Source organism: Amblyomma maculatum, chromosome 11 (genome assembly GCF_055883805.1).
Source record: "Amblyomma maculatum isolate TAMU_Amacu chromosome 11, ASM5588380v1, whole genome shotgun sequence".
In the NCBI taxonomy this organism is placed as follows: domain Eukaryota; kingdom Metazoa; phylum Arthropoda; class Arachnida; order Ixodida; family Ixodidae; genus Amblyomma; species Amblyomma maculatum.
In genome coordinates, this window is record NC_139354.1 from 151,201,607 (window position 1) to 151,223,077 (window position 21,471).

General features: G+C 43.9%; 1 protein-coding gene across 1 annotated transcript in view; it reads left to right on the top strand.

Annotated features, from left to right (window-relative positions):
• Positions 1 to 21,253, top strand: part of LOC146175186 (epithelial serine protease-like) — a 102,084-nt gene extending 80,831 nt beyond the window's left edge. The window contains exon 7 of the mRNA XM_084585547.1: positions 20,831 to 21,253. Within this exon, the coding sequence (XP_084441673.1) occupies positions 20,831 to 21,034 (204 nt within the window). The 3' untranslated portion in view covers positions 21,035 to 21,253. The remainder of the gene's footprint in view (positions 1 to 20,830) is intronic.
• Positions 21,254 to 21,471: the final 218 nt, after the last annotated feature.

Consider the following 21,471-nt stretch of genomic DNA (forward strand, 5'->3'; position numbering starts at 1 on the left):
CGGAGGTACGACGTTTGCATCACCAGGCATTACAAGAGGGTCACGAAATTTTCTACCAGTGGCCACCAGGCCATAGTGAAATTTCTGGAAACGATAAAGCTGACGATGCTGCACGATCGGCTTACGATACAACCAAGATTATTCAGATACCATTAACAAGAGCCGACGCAGCAAGGCACCTTCGGCTGCTTGCCCACTGCCATCCCACTCGCACCAGTTTGACTAAATAACTGCAGATACCATTCGGCCTCCCCTGATCTGATGCTATAATGTTGTGTCGCCTGTGGCTAGGAGTGGTGTTTACAAACGCCTATTTTCATCTAATCGGAATGGCAGACTCTCCAACGTATTAGCAGTGCGGTTGTGAGGAATTGATTGCACATATACTTTGTGACTGCTCTCAGTTTGAGCGTGAGCTTGCCTTCCTTGCCGCTATACTCTGTCGCTTGGACTCTCGCGCTCTTACTGAAGCTAGGATTCTGGGCCGCTGGACACCTTCGTCAGAAGAAAATCAGTGAAGGTGAGCCTTAAGTTTTCAAGGACCCGGGTTAAATCCTAGATTCTAAGTGTACGCTCTCTACCCCCTTTTAATATAGACCTCTGGACATGCGACAGACTCTTTACCTTAGCACTCGTTCTTTCATTTTTCTCCCTTTTTGCCCTGCCAACGTGCAGGGCAGCCCAATGGGCAAGCCTAGGTAACCTCCCTGCTTTTTATTAAACTATTCTCTATATATGTGTCTGGACAAGCCCAGAGATATGCACAGGCAGAAGACGTATTCTGCTTGGTGTACTGAAATGTTTTTTCAGAGGGAGCGTGACTGTAATTTCGGCCGCAAGACATGCTTTAACATACCACAAACTGCAATATATATATAGCAAGAGCCCGATACTCCTGTTTTCGGCTGGAGTCGTGAGATGTCTCTTAAGTGTTTAATATAAGTGAGGTTTGCAAAGTCCACGTGTTAGAAACGGTAACTAAAGCTACTTCAAATAATGCGCAACTGCTTGGCGTGCTGCATGTGATACAGCCCATCTGTCTGTCTCATAATCGACAAGCAATCACAAAATAATAACACACGCATGAAAGACTTCAATTCAGAGGACGACAGCGAATAAACCGCTTCTGTGGGTCTCCGAGTGCATAACTCAAGTTCTGTTTGCACTTCCTACGCGTAGGTTGAGATGGCAAGTAGAAAGGAAATGAGTACAAAATGTCAATGGCGCCGCTAAGCAAAATTTGCCAGAGAACGCTTCGAAATACTGAATGACGGCCGCTTAGACTGCGTGAGACGCGCCTGTGCAGACGCGCGGCGTCTGACCCGATTTTTTCAAAAAGCCCGACGGCTAGCAGCGTTGCATGCCGGTGTGTCTGGAAGGCGGGAAGCCCGAAGGCCACAGAGCTGCGGCGTTTGCCCCGTTAGCGTATTCGGTTAGAGTGCTTCAAATTTCCCAGGAACCACTACATTTACTGGCGATACTTGTGTGTATTTCTTTGGACGATTTACAAGTTTTGGCCTGTGCACGCAACCCAAATTCAGCAATGCCGCTAAGAAGGAAGGGACGGTGCGGTGTGCACCGCGGTAGCTGCTACTAGCCGTTGTGTGACTGTCAGTAATACGTCATTGTCTACTGGGCGCAGGGGTTGAACGCTAGCGCGATTAGTTTTTTTGACTGCTGCACCCACTGTCCAGGCGTTCATGGAAGATTGATGGACTTGGGTGAGTGCCCTTTTTCGTACACCAAACACATTAATGACTTGCGAAGTCTTCATTTGCTCATTGCTTATAAAAACGCTTACTTTGTCTGCTTACCAGCGCTGACTAATTTCTGAAATCCGCTGTTTTGCTGCGCTTCGAACCTAAATCCGGTTCAATAGCTTTCTAAGATTACATGACTGACCTATCACGCGAATGTTTCTGTCGATGAGTCTTGGCGCCCGTGATATTGGTTTTAACAAGCACTGACACATGACCCGGGGCGTTAGGTACTATCCATTAACAGTAAGTTTCGTAATCTCAGCGCTAAGTTTTGCCTGTTCGAATGTGTATCCGCGTTGGTGACATGAGCGCTTTTTCATACTTACATATGAGCACGTTTGAAATCTGCATGTGCACTGCACGGGTATCACAATTCTGCTCCTGCGCACGTCTTTTCACTCCTTCTCAATATCCGGTTGCGACGCTAGCGTTTGGCGCTACGGTCAGGTGCCTGAAATAAAAAAAATGAATGTGTGGCGCTTCTGACCCGTAGGTTATGCATTATGCGCCATGTGAGACAGTTTTCTAATGCTTCAGTGCACTACCGACGGCATGCAGTGACCCTATATATCGTGTAAAAATTTCTCCGTTCTTGTGAATTGATTCCTTCGAGCGGTTTAATCTTTATTCTACCTATTTGGCACAAATTAGCAGTGTTACTGCTGAAATGCCACAGCATAGTTAACAACATGGTTGCTAGATTGGTTAATCGACGCAATACAGAAAGGCCTAAAACAAAACGTGAGTTTTGTAACCATTCGAAGACCGAGAGAAATGTGCCTTTATTGTTTTAGCGAGTCCGATATTGTTTAAGAAAACGGTCACAACTCTACGCGAGAACTTAACACAGAAGTTCAGATACAGAACCGCTACAAGTGAAACGAAACCAGCACCGCGTGTCTTTGATCTCTCACAGACGCGTGTATGCCCTGTGAGAAGCTTGGATATATACCCATGTGGTATCAGTTACCTTGCCCAAATCGCACGCCGCCAGTTCTACCGAGAAGTGGTTTCCTTTTATTCGCCTTCGCGTTATCGGGCATCCTTGGACATTTGAAGCCTGTTTGAGACCACTGCCGATGCACTTATTTTCATCGAGTGCTGATTCCTTTAAACGAAACCAGAAACTCGCGACCTGTATTTCCAGAGCAATAGTTCAGATACAGAAAAGCTAAAAACAAAAGCCACAAACCACCATCACCGAGTGTCGTTGTCTTCTGTATCTGACGCGCGCGCGTATACGTTTTCGGAAGAACGGGCCGTATCAACTCGCATAAAACCTCAGCAAGCTCACCCCGTAGTTTGTCGTTTGCTACACAGGTGTCCGGCATCGCGCTAGCGGCCGTCACTGGTAATTTGAAGGCTCGTAGAAACCAGGGGAGATGCGGCTAGCATTTCATCGCTCGAAGACCGACTGCTTTTCTCAGGTTCTCCTTTCACATACGACACCCCAAACGTAAGAGCAGCCTTATACACCTGCTTGACTAGGTTCCTCAATTTATTCTACTTGCTGCTGTTCGATCATTGCTCGCTTAACTGTTGAATTCTCGCTAGTAATCGGACTGAAATGAAAATACGAAAGCTTAGGCGTCTGGTAGTGCCCGCCAAGCCCGCTGTATGAAGCTAATGAGGGCTAGAGCAAGGCCAACATAAGCAAGTTTCTCGACGTATGGTCCATTATCAATTTAAATTAAACCCTCTTGAATAAGGGCGCTGTGTTCTGATTGAATTAAATTTCAATCTTTTGAGAATATCAGATATGCTTTTTATATGAATTGTTGTTTAATGCACTAATGTGACATTCCGCAGATCCGATGACCTGAAACTGACGGCACTTCATGTTCATGTGCATAAGCCTCTATCGCGCGCACTTGTGTTAGCGCGGGAAGTTGTCAATGAATGATCTGGCTCACCAGTGGAAGCCTAAAGCATACCTTTACATCGTGCCTACTGATATATAAAATGAAAAAAAGGAAGTACCCACCTCCATTTTCACCGACGCTCCTCCTACGTTCTGCAAAAGGTTGCGCTGGAAATACAGTGCTTCGAAGACTGCTCGCAGATCACAAAAAGAGCCTCGTCACGGTCTTGAAAAAGAAAAAGTTGTGCAAGCTTTATGAAAGGAAATTATTTGCTCAAATAGTTCGCATTATAAAATGCTGAAGTGTCTTTTCCTCTGGAAGCTTCAGGGCCTTTATTTTTTTCTGAACCTCACATCTGCGTTATGTATTGCTGTGAATTCAGCCAACATTAAAACGCTGTATGAATTGCAAGTTCTTGTTCATCGCATATTGCATCTTTTTCAAACGTTTGCAGGCGTCATTATATCACTATGGTATTTTAGTAAAGGACATTTGTTAATATTGTTACTGGACAGCAAGCAGAGAGCAGAGGAGATGACCGATGACCGTGAGATGATTTTAAAGAATCGCGGCGGGCCTAGCGGGAGCACTCCCGCCCGCGCTACTGCCCACTTCTTCCTCGTCCATAACAATGTGCTCAATGCGATTTTGCACTGTAGTTTATGATGTACACTCTGAGAGCTTCTAGGTGTATGTGCCTCGTATGCATGCTATTTCAAAAATGTTTAGAATGATGGTCCTGTTTCTTTAGCTTTGCAGTGCTCCATGTTATGTAGGCACCCGTTTTTCCTATGCTATTTATGGTATTCCCTCTATAGAGCAGTTACTGCAGCCACTTGAATGTCTCTTCAGATGTGTGACAATGTCTCTGTTCATAATATTGTGTTTTCTTAATTAAGTTCCTTGTAAATTGTGTGTTCTGTGCTCCATGTCGCTTGTAGTTTGCTTCCGCTTTGTTTCTCATATTACGCTCAAGCAGTCGACGTTTTACAATAAAGTGATTTTATTTTGTTACCCTAACCGACCATCGGTTATCCTCTCTTCGAACTACATGTGCTGCCCATGCCCATTTCTTCTTAATTTCCGCTAGAATGTCAGTAACTCGAGTTATTTCTTTGACCCACTGTGCACGCTTCCTATCTCTTAATGTTACCCCTACCATTTTTTGTTCCATAGCCCTCTGAATTGTCCACAACTTAAGTAGAACCCTCTTGGTTAGTCTCCACGTTTCAGCCCCATAGGTGAGTACAGGTAAGATGCAACTGTTGTATACTTTCCTCTTGAGCGATACCGGTTAGCTGCTAGTTATAATCTGCGAGTGCTTGCCAAATGCGCTCCATCCCAATCTTATTCTTCTTGTTATTCCCTTTTCACGGTCCGGATCTGCAGTTACTGCGGATCTGCGGCAAGGGAAGGAAAGCGTAGCAGGGGGCGGCTGAAAGTTAGGTGGGCGGATGAGGTTAAGAAGTTCGCAGGGGTCAAGTAGATGCAGCTAGCACAGTACCGGGTTAATTGGAGAAATATGGGAGAGGCGTTCGCCCTGCAGTGGGTATAGTCAGGCTGATGATGATGATGATGATAATTTTCTTTATTTCATTTTATTGTACCATAATTAGAGTGCCCATTATTTGCACTGTAATAGAGGAAAATATGAACTTCTTGATGTATTTTACTGCATCTTGGACTTGATTTTCTCTGCTTCGCAAATATTTATATCATATGGGCACATATTTAAATATTTGTTGCATGCCCTTTTTTGCGTATACTTGCGATGAGACTACTCCACTAGGAAAAACGTGATTTACGAAAATAGAACTTCCAACACATGTGCGTTCCTTAGATAACTTAAGCATTGATGTATATGGCACAAAAAGATATTTTTCTATTTGTGCCTGTATTCTTGCTGTCAATGAACGTTTCGCTATCACACTGATTTTCTCAGTTGTTTTTCTACACCATATCACTGGTCAATAAATTTATATCAAGCAGAGCTTTGAGCACAATCAAAGGGCATTTTTAATAAGTTAAACTTTTTGCCAGTTATTAAGGCGTACAAACGGCACACGCATTGCGACAAGTAACCTACGCCTTATGAAGTTTGTATACCTTTGCAAACGTTACACCATCTCAAAGGCATGTAATTTATCTATAAAATTGAAGTACGTTTTAGAATTTGAAAATTTGCGGAGGTTGCGGGGTGTAACTTTTAAATTAGAGGTGCCCAAAATGGTAAAATCTGCTCTTTTACAAAGGTTCCCGTGCTAAGAGTATAGTGTAGTGCTGTCGTGCGTGCATCACGCAGGCTGATCTGTGCGTTCTGGAGCAGGGCTAAACCCAGTGGCGGCAGCGCGCTTTAAATGTCACTTCGTGCGCACACGCTCCCTTGACTGGCTCTGCTGATACATGCCGTTGAGGCACGCAGGTGGTGCCGCTGATGAGACAGGAAAGGCTTTCGTCTTTGGTTGGGGTGAAATTGTTTGGCATTTACTGTTTTGGTTTCTACACGGTCTAAAGAGGGCTTACGATCGAGCCGTGTGGTTTTCGCCTAGCACACGCACCTGGCTGATCTCGATGATCAGTGACTCCTGTTACGCTAACTCCGGTTCATAAGCCTTGTAGAAATAAACCGACCATAATAGTGATTTTACTGTGGTCAAATCGCCAGGACAATGAGAAAGGCAGCAGTGAGGAGCAGCAGACTTTCCGCCACTAACGAAGGAATGAATTAAGAAACCGTTCGCAGATATGAAGTGGGAAAAAGCAGCTGTGCAGGATCAGGTAACGATGGCTTTGTTGAAAACGGGAGGGTTGTCTCGTGCTAGTAAACGTACTCATGCCTGATGACATCGACGATACTGGAATTAAGAAAGAACTCTAACCTTATCCGAATTCTTACGAAAAGGGGCGCAGGTGGCTTGATTACGTACAAGGTAATCACTAATAGATTAAGGGCTATCTTAGGCTTCAATCAAGCAAAAGATAAAGCAGGTTTTCTCATAAGGGGGCTCTACTGTCGAAGATGGTGATAGAGAAATGCTCGGATTATAACAAGCCCAAATAAATACCAGTCATTGACTACGAAAAAGCAGTCGCAGTCGAAACCTCGGCAGTCATACAGGCGTGGCGAAATCAGGATGTAAATGAGTCCTATGTGAAAGTACTTGAAGATATGTACTCAGCCTGCACAGCAACCATACTTCTACATAAAGAAAGTAACAAAATTTCCACAAGGAAAAGATTTAGGCACCGAGGCACGGTCTCCCAATTATTGTTCACAGGTTGCTTATGGGACGGCAATAATTCGAGTAATAATGAGAGGCTTTCAATCTGCAGTAGGTATAGTCCAGCAGGTGAAGATGATGACTATTTAAGAGCGCTGGCGGCAGCATTGACAATGTTGATTTTCTTCAGCTGAATTTCCAGATACTTTGCTGAGACCTCCGGCTTCTCTGAGGATGTGTGTGAGAATTTTAGAGAAGTCGTTTACCAGCGCAGCACGAAGAGATATAAAAGCGTGTTCGCACCTGGCTGCGCTGCGCGCAATGTGATCTTGCGATGGGCGAACATATTTGTCCCCATTGTCCTCAGATACCCACCCCCATACATAATATTGCAAATGCACCCGATCTTAGTACATTCGAAGGTACTCGAGAAATGCTCGGAATATAGCCAGCCTGCAAAAAATGCATTCATTATCGCAAGAAAGCAGTTGACTCAGTCGGCACCTCAGCCCTGAAGCAGGTATGAGGTTGTGTATGAACGATATGTGAAGGTACAGAAAGATACCTGCTGCGGCTGCACAGTAACCATACTCTGCACAAAAAAGTAACACAGGTCCTATGAAGAAGTGTGCCGCGCAAGGGACACGAGCTCGCTAGCACTGTTCATCGCTGGCGTAGCAAACGTTTTTCGAGACTTGGAATGGTGATTATTAGGGATAATGGATGATAGAAAAACCATCAGTATTTTGTGATTAGCTGACGAAATTGGTTTGCTGGTAACTGAGGGGACGAGCTGCAAAAAATGATTTATGATTTAGTCTAGAAACGCAAAAAGGTAGGTCTAAAATATTATGCAGAAGGCTAAGGTATTGTTGAGCTGCCTCGAAAATTACCAGAAATTTGTAATATGTTGCTAAGCGCTGGAGCTGATGCATGAATAAGTTTACGTAAGAACGTATAATATCCGCAGATGCGGACCCCGAAAGGGAAGTGACTAGGAAAATAAGATTGGAATGGAGCGCATTTGGCGAGCACTAGCAGATTATGACTAGAAGCTTACAGATGTGAGTGAAGAGGAAAGAATACAATAGTTGCATCTTACCTGTACTAACCTAGGGGGTGAAGTATGGAAGCTAACGAAGAGCGTTCTGCTTACGTTGAGGAAAACAAATGCAGTTATGGAACGGAAAATGGCGAGGGGTAACGCTTAGCGATACGAAGCGTGCAGAGTGGGTCAGAGAGGGGAAGAAATGTGCATGGTGAGGACATACTACGCGAAGAGAAAATAACCGTTAGTCGCTATGAGTAACAAATCAAATTCCAAGGGAAGGAGAGCGTAGCAAGGGCCGGCAGAAATTTAGGTGGGATGATGACATAAGAAAGTTTGCAGTGGTCAGGTGCATGCAGCTAGCACAGGAAAGGTATAATCGGAGATATATGAGAGAACTTCGCTCTGTGTGGGTATACTGCGGCTGATGATGATAGTGATGATGACTCGCTTTTGTGCTTATTTAACGAGTAACCGAATGTAACGTCATGCGTTGGTGTTTACTTTCAGTAAATATAATAGTAACCTTTCTTTTGTTAACCGAATGCGTGATGGAGCACCGTTCGCTTTTCCGCGTTCGTTGAAACCATTATTGCATAATATTTTTCACATTTGAACCGTCTTCCTATATAGTAGGCTCTAAGAAGCGCGGTGTAGTGAACAACATAATTAACAACACCGCAGTCGCAGTCACTTTGCCGGTTTGATCTTGGCTCGCCTCTGTGCGTGGTAAACTTCTCGCAACTAGCTAGTCCGGCTTGTCGTTGTCCAATGGTCTCGGGAGAATGCATGGCAGACTGTGGTCTTTGTCTTTAGCCTCGTGGCTTCCTCTACGCCGCGCTGCATCTTTGTATCACGACGCCTTCCGTACGCCCTCGCTCGACAGTACGCTCGCTGACTACCCTACTCAGAAAACTGTAAGGGGCAATAACCTCACATTTTCGCACACAATCTCACTGAATTCACATAAGAAATCACGTACAAGTCGCATATAATTGCATAAGGTCTCATAATTTCTTGTACGTCATCATAAATTATGTACGATATTATATGACAATGATGTGCACCGTATGAGACTCTATGCGATTAAATGAGATTTTATGAGGTCATTGCCCTGTAGAACTTTTGGTTTTTCAGTAGGGCACGCCCACACTCGCCCAAATCGCGGATGTCTATAGCGTATTTGAGTAGATTAAATATAATGATGGCGCATTGGGATCATCATGAAGATTAATGCTCATGAATATTCGAGTCTATTGTAATGTTGGAACTTGAAGGCGACGATGTTTCCGGCAGGCGTGCGACCGACCACCCCTCCTGTAAAAACACGAAGAGTGGTCGACTACGGTTTACGTTGATGGAACTGGTCAATAGAGCTGTATGATGGAAGGCCACGCAGAATCTTCGCGATCCTTCCCACGATATTGCCAGAGCAGTGCACTTTGGTGTATGCTGCCCTGAAAGACTTGCCTAGTTGGCTTCCGTATCCGGGCGCATGTGTGTGCGTCACGGAAGTTTGACATTCAGAAAAGTGAGAAATTACTGAGGTGTGGAAGACTCATATTATGCAGCCCAGTCATTTGAGGTATCAGATATTAATGCTCTTGTTTTAGGAACATTTTCCGCGCAATAAAAGGAACAAAAACTGCGGTAATAACATGGTGCTTTCGTACCAGTGGCTTACCTTCAGTAATGGCACTCTACCATTGATAATATCTATGCTATGAACCAGGTGATAAAATAATACTTGGAATACAACCAGACCCTATTCATAGCATTCATGCTTCATTCGTTCATCATCCCCAAAGTCAGCCATAATTATAGCCACTAAAGGGTGAATAGCTCTCCAATATTAGTCCAATCAACCTGGTCCTGTGCTACCTGCATCCACCTGACCTCCGCAAACGTCCTAACCGCATTCATCCACATAATTTCCTGCCACACCCTGCTAGGCATTATTTCTCTTGGAAATACATTTGCTGCCCTTAGTGACAATCGGTATCCTTTCCTAGCCCGAAAGCTCCTGTCCAGGCCAATTTCTTGTTGCTTTCCATTACAATGTCATTAACTCGAGTTATCTCTCTGACCAACTCTGCGCTCCACCCATCACTTAACATTACATTGACCCTCAGCTTAAGTAGAACCTGGCGGCACTATAGACACGGCGGCACGATAGACACAATGCGTCTAAACATGCGGCTGTTACTCCTCGACCTGATAGGCTAATGCAGCTATCATTGTCAGGGCTACAAAATTGACAATAGTTCGTTGTAGTGCTGCTTCACCCTAAAGTGTCATTGTTGATTTCTGATTTTGCATTAATGTGTTGTTTACTGTCAGGAGATGTCGAGCTTATTCCTGGGCTTCATACCAAGGTGTTTTTGAAGGAGCATGTGATTGCCAACAGACAATTCTACTAATTTTCCCTATACCGATTTGAAAAGGGGGATAGCGTCAACATCATGTGAAATTTTTAAGATATCGTCTTCCACTGTGTCAACACATATATTCTAACAAGTCGGAAGAGAAGAAACAAGCCTAATCCCTGGATTACTCGAAGTAGTATTCACCTAAAAAAGAATTAGTCGAAAAAGACAGAACCTTCCAAGAAACTGCTGTGTAGCATTTAATTTATCAGGTCTCTTGCAAAAAATGCTAACCAAAGGAAAAGATAAATATTATTACGAGACGTCCGCTAATCACATAAAATAATATTTCTATCGATTTTGGCGTCCCTTTTAACAAAGCGATGATAGCTCTTATAACATTATCCTCAAGAATCAGGTGACTACCTATGCTTCTGTAATAGCGAACGCTTACAATAGATCTTTTCAGCCTCTCTTTACTTCCCCATCAACCAACTCTTTGCAATAAATTGGTCGTATTAGACACCAGCAATAGCAACGCCTGATATTGATATAATCTATGACGGGGCGTTATAGCTTTTTTTTAAACATCATTTAAAACAAGACTGTCGGGCCGGACAACATACCAAACGCCTGTTTTTCGTAGGTATGCGGAATGGGTCAGTAGTTACCTGATAATCATATGGAAAACCTAACTTGAGCAGCAGCGGGTTCCTGATTGCTCGCTTATAGCTAGGTAGTCCCTGTGCACTAAACTGCAGCTGAGACCGGAGGGCTGTTGATAATTGCGGGAAATCTCTATAACTGTCATGTTCTGCAAACTTATAGAGCATATTATATCCAAGGCAACGTATACACATCTTGAATTCACAAACGCCTTTTTCTTGAGCCAATATGCTTTTTCGACGAAAACATTCAACTGTAACACAGCTAGTCGGCACAGGTAAGGCACTGGAAAATAGAAAGCAAAGTGATGAAATCATATGCCTAGACCATTCCAAGGCTTTCGACGAGGTCCATCACAACGATTTATTTAACAAAGTTAGCACTAATGAAAAAAAAAAAAAGCCGTTGTACAATGAATAGCCGCACATCTCAACTGTAGAGCACGGTTTGTAAGAATCAATGGAAGCAAACTAAAATTATTAAACGCAACCTCAGGAGTACCTTAGGGTTCCGTCTTAAATCCCATTTTGTTTTTAATATATATCGATGGCATTGCTTCCCATAATAATAAAGACGTTCCAGTGAGACTGTTCGCCATCATGTTGCTGTTCTATAATGCAATAAATAATGTAGATAACCAGAATATGTTGATGGTGCTCTCGGCGCAGTTGAAAAGCGATGTGAAAGATGAAAAAACGAGATAAATGAGGAAAACAAAAACAGCTGTTCTACGAGTAACGAAAGACCGTTATGACTACCATTATGAGCTCGGCTCTGCCGGCTCGATACACTTAAACATCTAGGTCTCCTAATTTTTGAACATTTAGGCTGGAAAAAATCATGGTCTGAACATTGTTTGAGCCGCTGAAAAGAAACTCTAGTTTTGGCGCCGAATATATAAGCTAACATCGCAAGCTGGCAAGTCAACTGCCTATTTAACTTATATGCGGCCATCATTAGAATATGTGGGAATTATATAGGACCCCGTGAAAAGTGGCTTAATAAATAAGAGTGCGCACAAAGAAGAGCAGATTGATTCATTATGTCCAAATATGCACGTATCGACTCAGGCGCACAGCTGTTGAGCTTAATTCGCCACCTCTAAATGAGCGTCGCCGGTTGGCCACAGTGGATGTGGCGCTCGTGTTGTGTCCTTTTCTTGTTGTGCACTATGGAACCTAACTAAGGTAATGTTCAAAAGTATTGGGGAAAAAAACAGCCGTTTAAAATAGCTATCGAAAACATGGTAGCGGTAGGCGAATATATCTACATAGGACACGAAGTACCAGGCGATCCGGACCACGAAGGAAAGTTACAAAGAGAATCAAATTGGGATGCAGCGCATTTGGCAATTAATTGCAGATTACGACTAGCTTATCGGTATCACTCAGGAGAAAAGGGAACAACAGTTGCAGTTTATCAGACTTGTAAGCTTAACTGCATGGGGCTGAAACGAGGAGGTTAAACAAGAGTTTCTGCTGACCTTGAAGACAACGCAGAGGGCTATGGAACGACAAATGGAAGGTGTTACTTTAACGGTGTCGTGACAGCTAACATTTGAGCATAAAATGATTATTACATTTCACTCCACACATGGTAAACTATAAATCCTCGAAATTGTAACTCATTTAGTGCAGTAAATAGGTTTAAAATGAATTTTTGTTATTAATATCGAAAGCAGCTTTCTGGTCCGGCAATCATTAGCCGCTGACGTAAACTAGATCTCATCCCCATGATGCACATCGTGGACGGTGGTCACTGGGAGCTTTTTTTTCTTCATCAAAAATATTTTATTAGTATATTCATTTTTCTTTGACCATAATTTTTCTTCATCATAATAAGTGACATTAGTGAACCTCGGACTTGTTTTGGGCTTCGTGTAGAGGTTGTCGAGAGCCCGAAATCGATGGCCCCATGCTGTATTATTTTGAGCATGCAATTAAAAGCGTATCATTCTTACGTTATGGCAGTTAGCTTGTTTAGCAGCAAAACGCTCCCGCAAATAAAAGGGCGCACGTCCAACGTTTTCTTCCGCCTTGTGCGCGGTGAAAGCGTGGGGGGGTGGTTAGCGTTGTGTTGTTGATTGCTGAGGTATTTCCCGTCGCTCTTTCGGTCCAAAACTAACAGGGAATCCCAAACACGCGAGAGTGTACCTTGCGAGATTAGAAAAGCAGGCAAAACGTTTGAATTAAGCGGTACCCTTTGACCTGCTGTTACTTGCGCGTTAGTAAAACTTCATTAATCTCGGCTGGTAAAGCATTTTTTCCAAAGCTTTGTTCATTCTGGCCAGCGCACGACAGCATGCGCTGCCGCCGCCGCTTTCGTATCGTTATCGCAAAACCCAGCGCGATTCAAATGCGCTTCGCTGCTCACACCGAACGAGAGCCTCCCATCTGCCGACGTCTCCTTCTAGCCTCCCCCGCAGCCGCGCGAGCGGCTCCTCGGCACTAAGCCTGCTCGTCGCGGAACAAGCCGGCAGTTTGGCGCCGACTAACATTTCTAGCCAAGATCATTGCTGATGAGAAGGGGGAACATACAAAGTGTAGTCGCTTGTTTTCCTTTTTCCAACGCAGTTAAGCTACAGACAAGCGCGGCTGTTCAAGCCAATAACTCATCGGGTGTCAAGTTCTCGCTCGGCCTCGGATATGACCAAAATAGATCGGGTGATCGTCCGATGATCTGTTCAGTTGGCGTCGTAGGGCGGAAAACCTCACACTAAGGGCGACCGTTGGTCGTGCTAGTATCGTCGCCGGTGTAATGTGACGGATCAGTGTGTCGATAAGCTAAGGAACCTAACCGTACAGCCAACTGACTGTGCCTTATGGTTAAGAAAACATGCCTTACTCAACATCGTTTTCGGGCGGTAACATATCTTCATAGAGCACATCTTCATGAGGGACGACCACTGTGTCGATCGTCCACAAAAGAGAGAGACGTGTCCTTTGATACTGCAGCCTGCATTGCAGACGACGCTCCGCTAGTTCGGCCATGTATCCTCTGTGACGTCACACGAGCCTTTCAAAATAGCGGTCACCCTCGGTGGGAGGAGCTTCGCGATTCTGATTTCTATCGCATTTTTTGTAATATGCGCCACGTCCTAGGTACTAAAACTTTGAGTGCAGAATCACAGCCCTGTATAATTTTCACAGAAGTATAAACTGCTAAACATCGAACGACCCTGTCATAGCCCCTTTAAGAGATAGGAAGCAGGCAGAGTGGGTCACAAAATAATTCAAGTTACTAACATTCTAGTGAAAATCCAGAAGAAATAGGCATGGACAGGACACGTAGTCCGAAGAGAGGATATCTGATTGTAGCTTATGGTAACACATTGAGTTCCAAGGTAAAGAAAGCATAGCAGGGTACGACTGAAGATTAGGTGGGCGGATGAGATCAATAAGTTAGAAGGAGCGAAATGGGTGCAGCTGGCACACAACCAGGTGTATTGGAGGGAAATGGGAGAGGCGTTCGCCCTGCAGTGGGTATGGTCCTACTCAGGACGGCGATAACACGGGCCCGGGAAGCTTATCTGTTCTTTCTGGCGAGGGTTCGAAACCTATTTTAGGGAGTTTTAGCAGCGCAGCTGTGGCACGGCACAGATATAGGCACACCCGTAATAGCGACTGTAAGGCCACGATCAACGGCGTCATTTTTTTTTATTTTGTTGCGCTTCCACACCTAGCCCGCGCTGCGTCGACTTTGCGGCCGGACTCCGCTTGTCAGAGCCAAGATTTCCCAGTTTCTTTTTTCTTCTATTTTTGCTCTCCTTGACCGGCGCTGACCGCGCTCTGAGTGCGTTTGGAATACGGGATTTTATTACCTTTTTTTTTTATTGATCTCCCTGCCGTCGCGAGGACGAGAAAACAGCTGTACTTCCCTCGACCCGGGAGACGAGACCGCTTCCCAGAAACGGTCGCTCTGCTGCGTCGCTAATCAAGGGACGCGAATGTTCATGGAGCCATTAAATACAGGGCGCCATGAAGACGACATCAGCCGCGCTTCCTTCGGCCCGGGCAGTAGACCTTGCTCAATGGTCTCCTACTGGGCGCTTTATGAAGGGATGCAGCTTTCCCTGAAATACGGGCGTGATCTGGCCTTCGGTCCAGTTGCGCTCAGCTGACGACTCCGTGTTCGCCACGTAAGCTTTTATCTGTGTGAGCTAAGCAGTATTCCCTCTGTGACATATTATGTGTCTTCGACGTACTCTTTGGTCGGGCGATGGCAGCTCTGTGTGAAGCCACCAGAGTAACTTCACTTGTCTCTTGTATAAAATCTTTAAATTTATATTCCCTATTCATTCATAATCAACACTGCCGGGCTTGTAATATGTCTCCGTCGTGCCATATCACACTTCTGAACCTTCACAAAGCGATATCGATCATCACTCTTAGCTCGCGCAGATGAACGATCTTAGATACACAATGAGTGGCGCACAACAAGAAAGTTGAAGGGGAAATGTTTGCAGCCAGATGACCTTCAGGCTTGGCATGGGAGAGGTAGAGCGTCTGCACAAAAGTCGATTTCCTTTTATACTATACTTATGAATGCAGTGTTTGCGATGTATGACCTATATAGCTTCCTTAGTATATTTGGATTTAGTTTTCGGTTAGGGCAGAGTGTGAAAGGTAGGAACTTAGGCGGCGGACTACTTCAGTCCCTCTCTTATAGTTCTTGCGCCTGATGGTCCCGGTTTCAGCAAAAAGTAACATTGTAGCAACATTTGCACAGATGTTTTCTACCAAAGGAAACTGGACATTTTTGCTTTAATAAGCAGGTCTATTAAAGATCTTTAAAGTACGAATGCTCAGTTTGTAGCTCGGGAGAATGGAAACCAGCCTCATGTGTGGTGACTAATGAAGCAAATAATAATTTAACGAAAATGAATCTCTAACTTTTTTTTTACAGCATAGTTAGCAACAGCCTAGCGAAACTGATAGATTGTTTTTTGCCAGTTAGGCAAAAGGGCTCATTTGCTTTATTGCAGCTGTATTTAGCAAGATGCATAAGAATACTATCGAAGCGATGGTTGGATGGCGGGAGTCGGCGGTGGCACGTTGTGCAGACAACTAACTGCTTCCCATGCTATTTATTTGTGCTTCATAGGGCTTCTACAACCGTACCAGGAAATTGCGCCAGAAGACACGTGCGGAAGAGCAACGTATCTACAACGCCTACAAGAGCCGCCAGCCACGAGGGCCGTAGTGACGTCACGTGCTGCCAGGCTACATAAGCATACCCTCTTCGGATCTGCCGTCCAGTCGGCGGTGGCACGTTGTGCAGACAACTAACTGCTTCCCATGCTATTTATTTGGGCTTCATAGGGCTTCTACAACCGTACCAGGAAATTGCGCCAGAAGACACGTGCGGAAGAGCAACGTATCTACAACGCCTACGAGAGCCGCCAGCCACGAGGGCCGTAGTGACGTCACGTGCTGCCAGGCTACATAAGCATCCCCTCTTCGGATCTGCCGTCCAGTCGGCGGTGGCACGTTGTGCAGACAACTAACTGCTTCCCATGCTATTTATTTGTGCTTCATAGGTGAGTGCACCAGCATTGTATTTACCTATACTCGACCAAATTTTCCACTGCCTGCCACTGCCGACTGGTTGTCGTGTGATTTTTTGTTGACGATGTCGACTGCCACTGCTGAAGTCATGAAAGCCATTGAAGATTTCAAACGCGAAATGCGTGTCGAAATACGCTCAATGAATCAGAGCATAACATTTTGTTCTGACGCTGCTGATGATTTCAAAAATGCTCTATCTGAACTGAAAACTCTGACTGCAGAGGTCAAGAGGACAAAGGAGGAATGTGCTGCCTTAAGGCAGGAAAATAAGGACCTAACTGAGCGGTTAACTAAAGCTGAAGGGAAAATTGTTGAACTGGAGCAATACAGCCGGTTGAATAATGTGGAGATAAAGGGCTTGCCACTCACCGCTAAAGACAGAGCGGCTGAAATAGCCTTGCAAATCGCACAAACCACCAGCATTCCTCTCGACCTTGCAGACATTGACATCGCGCACAGCGTTAAAACCGGAAACAACAAAGGCATTAACCTCGTTGTAAGATTCACGACCCGTACGAAAAGGAACCAGTTTCTAGAGGCAGCAAAGAAAGCAACCCTGTCAACCACTGATATTGGTTTCACTGGCCCTGCTCAACGAATTTACGTCAATGAACATTTGACACCAGACAACAAACGCCTTCTTGGTGCCACTATTGCAAGGAAAGGGGAAGTGTCTTGGAAGTTCGTGTGGACAAAAAACGGTAGCATACTCGCGCGAAAAACAGAGACTTCTGATATCGTTCGGATTAACAGTCATGACGATTTGCTAAAAATGACGTAAGGCGACGTCATTACTCATCACACTGATGTTGTTCTTGCTTTCTTGCCTCTGGAAAATGTATCGAGCACTGCACCTCTTTTCACACCTTCACAATTTAATAATCATGTTAGCCTAGATGAAAATAACCAACTCATGTCAATACATTTCAATATGCAATCTGCCATGAACAAAGCTGACCAATTGACACAATTTTTGGCAGGCTTAAGGATATCGTTTGATATCATCTGTTTAACCGAAACATGGTATCGTCATGACACCGATGTTCTGCGAATACCGGGGTATAACTCTTTTTATGTTAACCGTGCTACAAAACGTGGGGGAGGCGTTGCGCTGCTAGCGAAAAACACGTACGCCTGTGAACTGTTATCTGATCACTGCTTCTGTAATGGTGATATCGAAATGCTCACTGTGAAGTCCGCCCGCCAAACGTTTTCTGTTCTTTACCGGCCCCCCCAGGGAAACTTAGCCACGTCTTTTGACCGCTTTGAGTGCGAATTATTCTTTTTTAACACAGAAACCTTTACTTCCTGTATAGCGGGAGACTTCAACATAGATATTAACAGAGTAAGTCCTGCACAGCAAAAGCTTTCTGCGCTTCTCGGAGCGACTGGATTCCACAACGCTATCAGTAGTCCCACACGCATCACTGCTACCTGTTCTTCGGCGCTAGACCTTATAGTAACAAAGTCCCAGTACACTCTTTTCGGGCCGGATCGCAATAGATATCAGTGATCATTTACCTGTTTTCTTGCGCCTAGACAAACAAATCCGTGCGAAGGCAAACGCACAGGCTCGACGGCAACTTATTTCTCAAGAAAGGCTTGAGCAATTTAGGAGACGCATTGTTTTAGTGAACTGGGATCCCGTATACCGAGAAAATACAGCCGATGGCGCTTACCGCAAATTTCTGCAAATGTTTCTCTTATTGTACAATGACTGCTTCCCTGTGGTTGACATAACGCCATGCAAAAATGCTCGTAAGCCGTGGATGAACCGTCGCCTCACGCGACTCGTGAAAAAGAAACACAAGATGTTTGCACAGTTCATTAAAACGAGAGATGCGGACGTGCTAGCGAGATTTAAATCATTGCGCAATCAGCTGAATAAAGAAATTAGGATAGCTAGAGCCGCTTACTATAACAACTTGTTTGATATCCAGCTTTCTAGAAATCCCAAAGGAAAATGGAGGCGCTTAAACTTAGTTTTAAATAGAAACACAGCAGGAACATAACGAGCTTAATAATCGATGGTAAAGAGACCTCAGGTTCATGCCTTGCAAATGCATTTAATAAATTCTTTTCCGAAGTAGGTTATAGCCAATTCAATGCCGGAATCGCGAATTTCTTGAGTGACAAGATAGAGGCATCTCTCTTCTTAAGACCAACGGACGAAAGTGAAGTTTTTGCAATATGCCGAAAATTAAAAGACACCTGCAGTCTTGATGCACATAATATACAGAGCCGACCAGTTAAGTACATTCTTGACATAATTACGCCATGCCTAACCTATATATACAACACCGCACTTATTACAGCTCATTTCCCTACTGACATGCAGCTAGCCAGGGTAGCCGTGATATATAAAAAAGGCGATGCGAACAAGTTGGGAAACTATAGGCCAGTGTCTGTACTTCCGTACTTTTCTAAGGGTTTAGAACAACTGATTCGCATCCGTTTGCAACATTTTCTGCAGAAACATTCCGTAATAACCGACTGTCAGTATGGCTTTACACAAAATAGGTCCACGGAGCATGCGCTACTCGTCCAAAAAGAATACATTTTAAATAATTTTGAGTCACAGCTTCTAACTCTCGGTGTTTTCGTTGATTTCAGTAAAGCCTTCGATTGCCTAAATCACGATATTCTTTTTGCAAAACTAGAGAACTATGGCATACGCGGACATGCTCTCAGCCTAATCAAATCTTATCTGAATTCACGGTCTCAGTATGTGGTGATTAATCATTCCTCTTCACAGATTCTAGGAATTTCGAATGGCGTCCCTCAAGGCAGCATTTTAGGGCCACTCCTGTTTAATATATATATAAATGACATCCCTAATATCAGTAACCACGCAAAATACATTATATATGCAGATGACACAAGCCTATTTTTTTCTTCCAAAGACGTACAAAGCTTAGCAGACACCGCGAATCGCACGCTCTTATCGCTTGCCACATGGTCATCAGCCAACTCATTAAAGATAAACAAAGAAAAAACTAAAGCAGTACTCTTCCTTCCTAAAGGAAAACAAGTACTTTACCGCCCCTCGTTATACCTCAATGGCAGTGAAACCGAGTACGTGGACACATTCAAATCATTAGGTGTAACGTTTAGCAGTACGATGACATGGGATGCCCATGTTAATAATATTGTGTTAACGCTTTCTAGAATTGTCGGAATTACTTCACGTAACAGGCATATTCTACCTATCAAAACTAAAATTACTTTATATTAGGCATTTTTTTATTCGCACCTTAGCTATTGCCTTCTTGTCTGGGGCCATACAACGGTATCCAGTGTCATTAAACTGCAAACATTACAAAAGAAAATGCTTCGCGCAATTGTCAACGGGACGTATGATTCGCCTACTAAACACATTTACCTACATTATAATATTGTACCTTTCAACAAATTATTTGACTACAGATTTACATGTCTCTATAAATCAACGATAAAAAAGGGTGATTCATTTTTTTCTGAAATTGTTCCTATTACATGTCGCCACTCATCATACGACATCAGACTGCAGAGTAGGTTTGCATTACCAAAGTGCAGAACTAACTATGGGTTTTGTATGTTGAGATTTATTGTACCAAAGTTTCTAAATACCCCTTTGAGTGACCTAGTGAATATTATGTCTTTTTCTTCCATTCGTAAAAGCTTTATTCAGCAATCTATGCTACAGTGATGTCAATTGTGTTTGAACGTACTGTGCCACTCTGTGTTATAGCCTCACGATCTTCTGCGTCTATTATTGCTGCCAGTTATGAGATATGTTCTGTCAACCTAGTTCTGTAGATGCACTTGTATTCATTTTTTTTTTTACCAGTGGTTGTTCTTGCCTTGTGCCTACTGCTGACTTGTAGGGGTGGTGAGGCCCGTCAAGCGGTGCATAATTCACTGCTTTTTTCTTACCATCCCCAGTTTGTATGTACAAACTTAAATAAAGATTGATTGATTGATATCTGGCGAAGTTAAAGCGAAATGGATTTGAGTTCGAGGATTTATAACGAACATTTGTTTCTTGAGGAAAAGTCAAGCTCTGTACTTGATAACAACAAGGCTTCTAGGCGAAATAGCCAAGTAGAAATTCCTTGTTGAAAAATAGGTTACACAGTCAATTCGATTGTTACCCTGAAGTGTTGAGTATTTATCACTGGTCCCACCTCCGCTTTGGTAGATTGCCACCTCTTACCACATGGCGTTTCATTCTAACGTTTTAATACATGCTCATTACTAATATTGATACGTATAGAAAAACTCTTTGCAAGTGTCGGCGCATTGTTTTGTTTGCCATCCAACTCATGAGTTCAACTCGTGTTCATTCTGCTGCTTTCTAGGGCGATTCTGGGGGGCCTCTCAGCGTGTGGGAAAGCGATGGATCGTCCGTGCAAGTTGGAGTGGTATCCTTCACATTTGGCTGCGGAAGCACGGGCCGTCCCAGCGGATTCACCCGCCTAACGGGTTACCTGAGCTGGATTAAAAGAGCCCTGAAGTCTTTCAAGAGGTGGAAGACGCTCCCTTATTCACTCATGAACCCGTGAATCCGTTATATACCCGTTCGAGTGATCCTAATTATGGTTTCTTAAGTTGATCAAGCTCACAATCAGCTATTCGTAGTTCCGTGTAAAGGATCTTAAATTTACGCTCCACTTTAAAAAATGCTTATCGTGATTGGTTAATAAAGAACTCGCATTGACATTTGGCATGTGGTGTGAACAATAATGAAAACCAACAGTTTCCTCATCAGACATGCGACAAAATTCCACCACCACCGCTTGCTTCCGAAGCCTGTTGAAAACTGCTGGAATATGATGATAATCATTGTGAGGGAGCACGCTCAGAATAAATTACAATTCAATATGCAAAAACAAAAGAAGCACGACCGCATCTGTAAAGTTCCGGGAGCCATGAGAATGCACCCCTGGCCGAGAGGTATAAAGCATACATGGCAAAGTTAATTGCGAGAACTAATATAAAT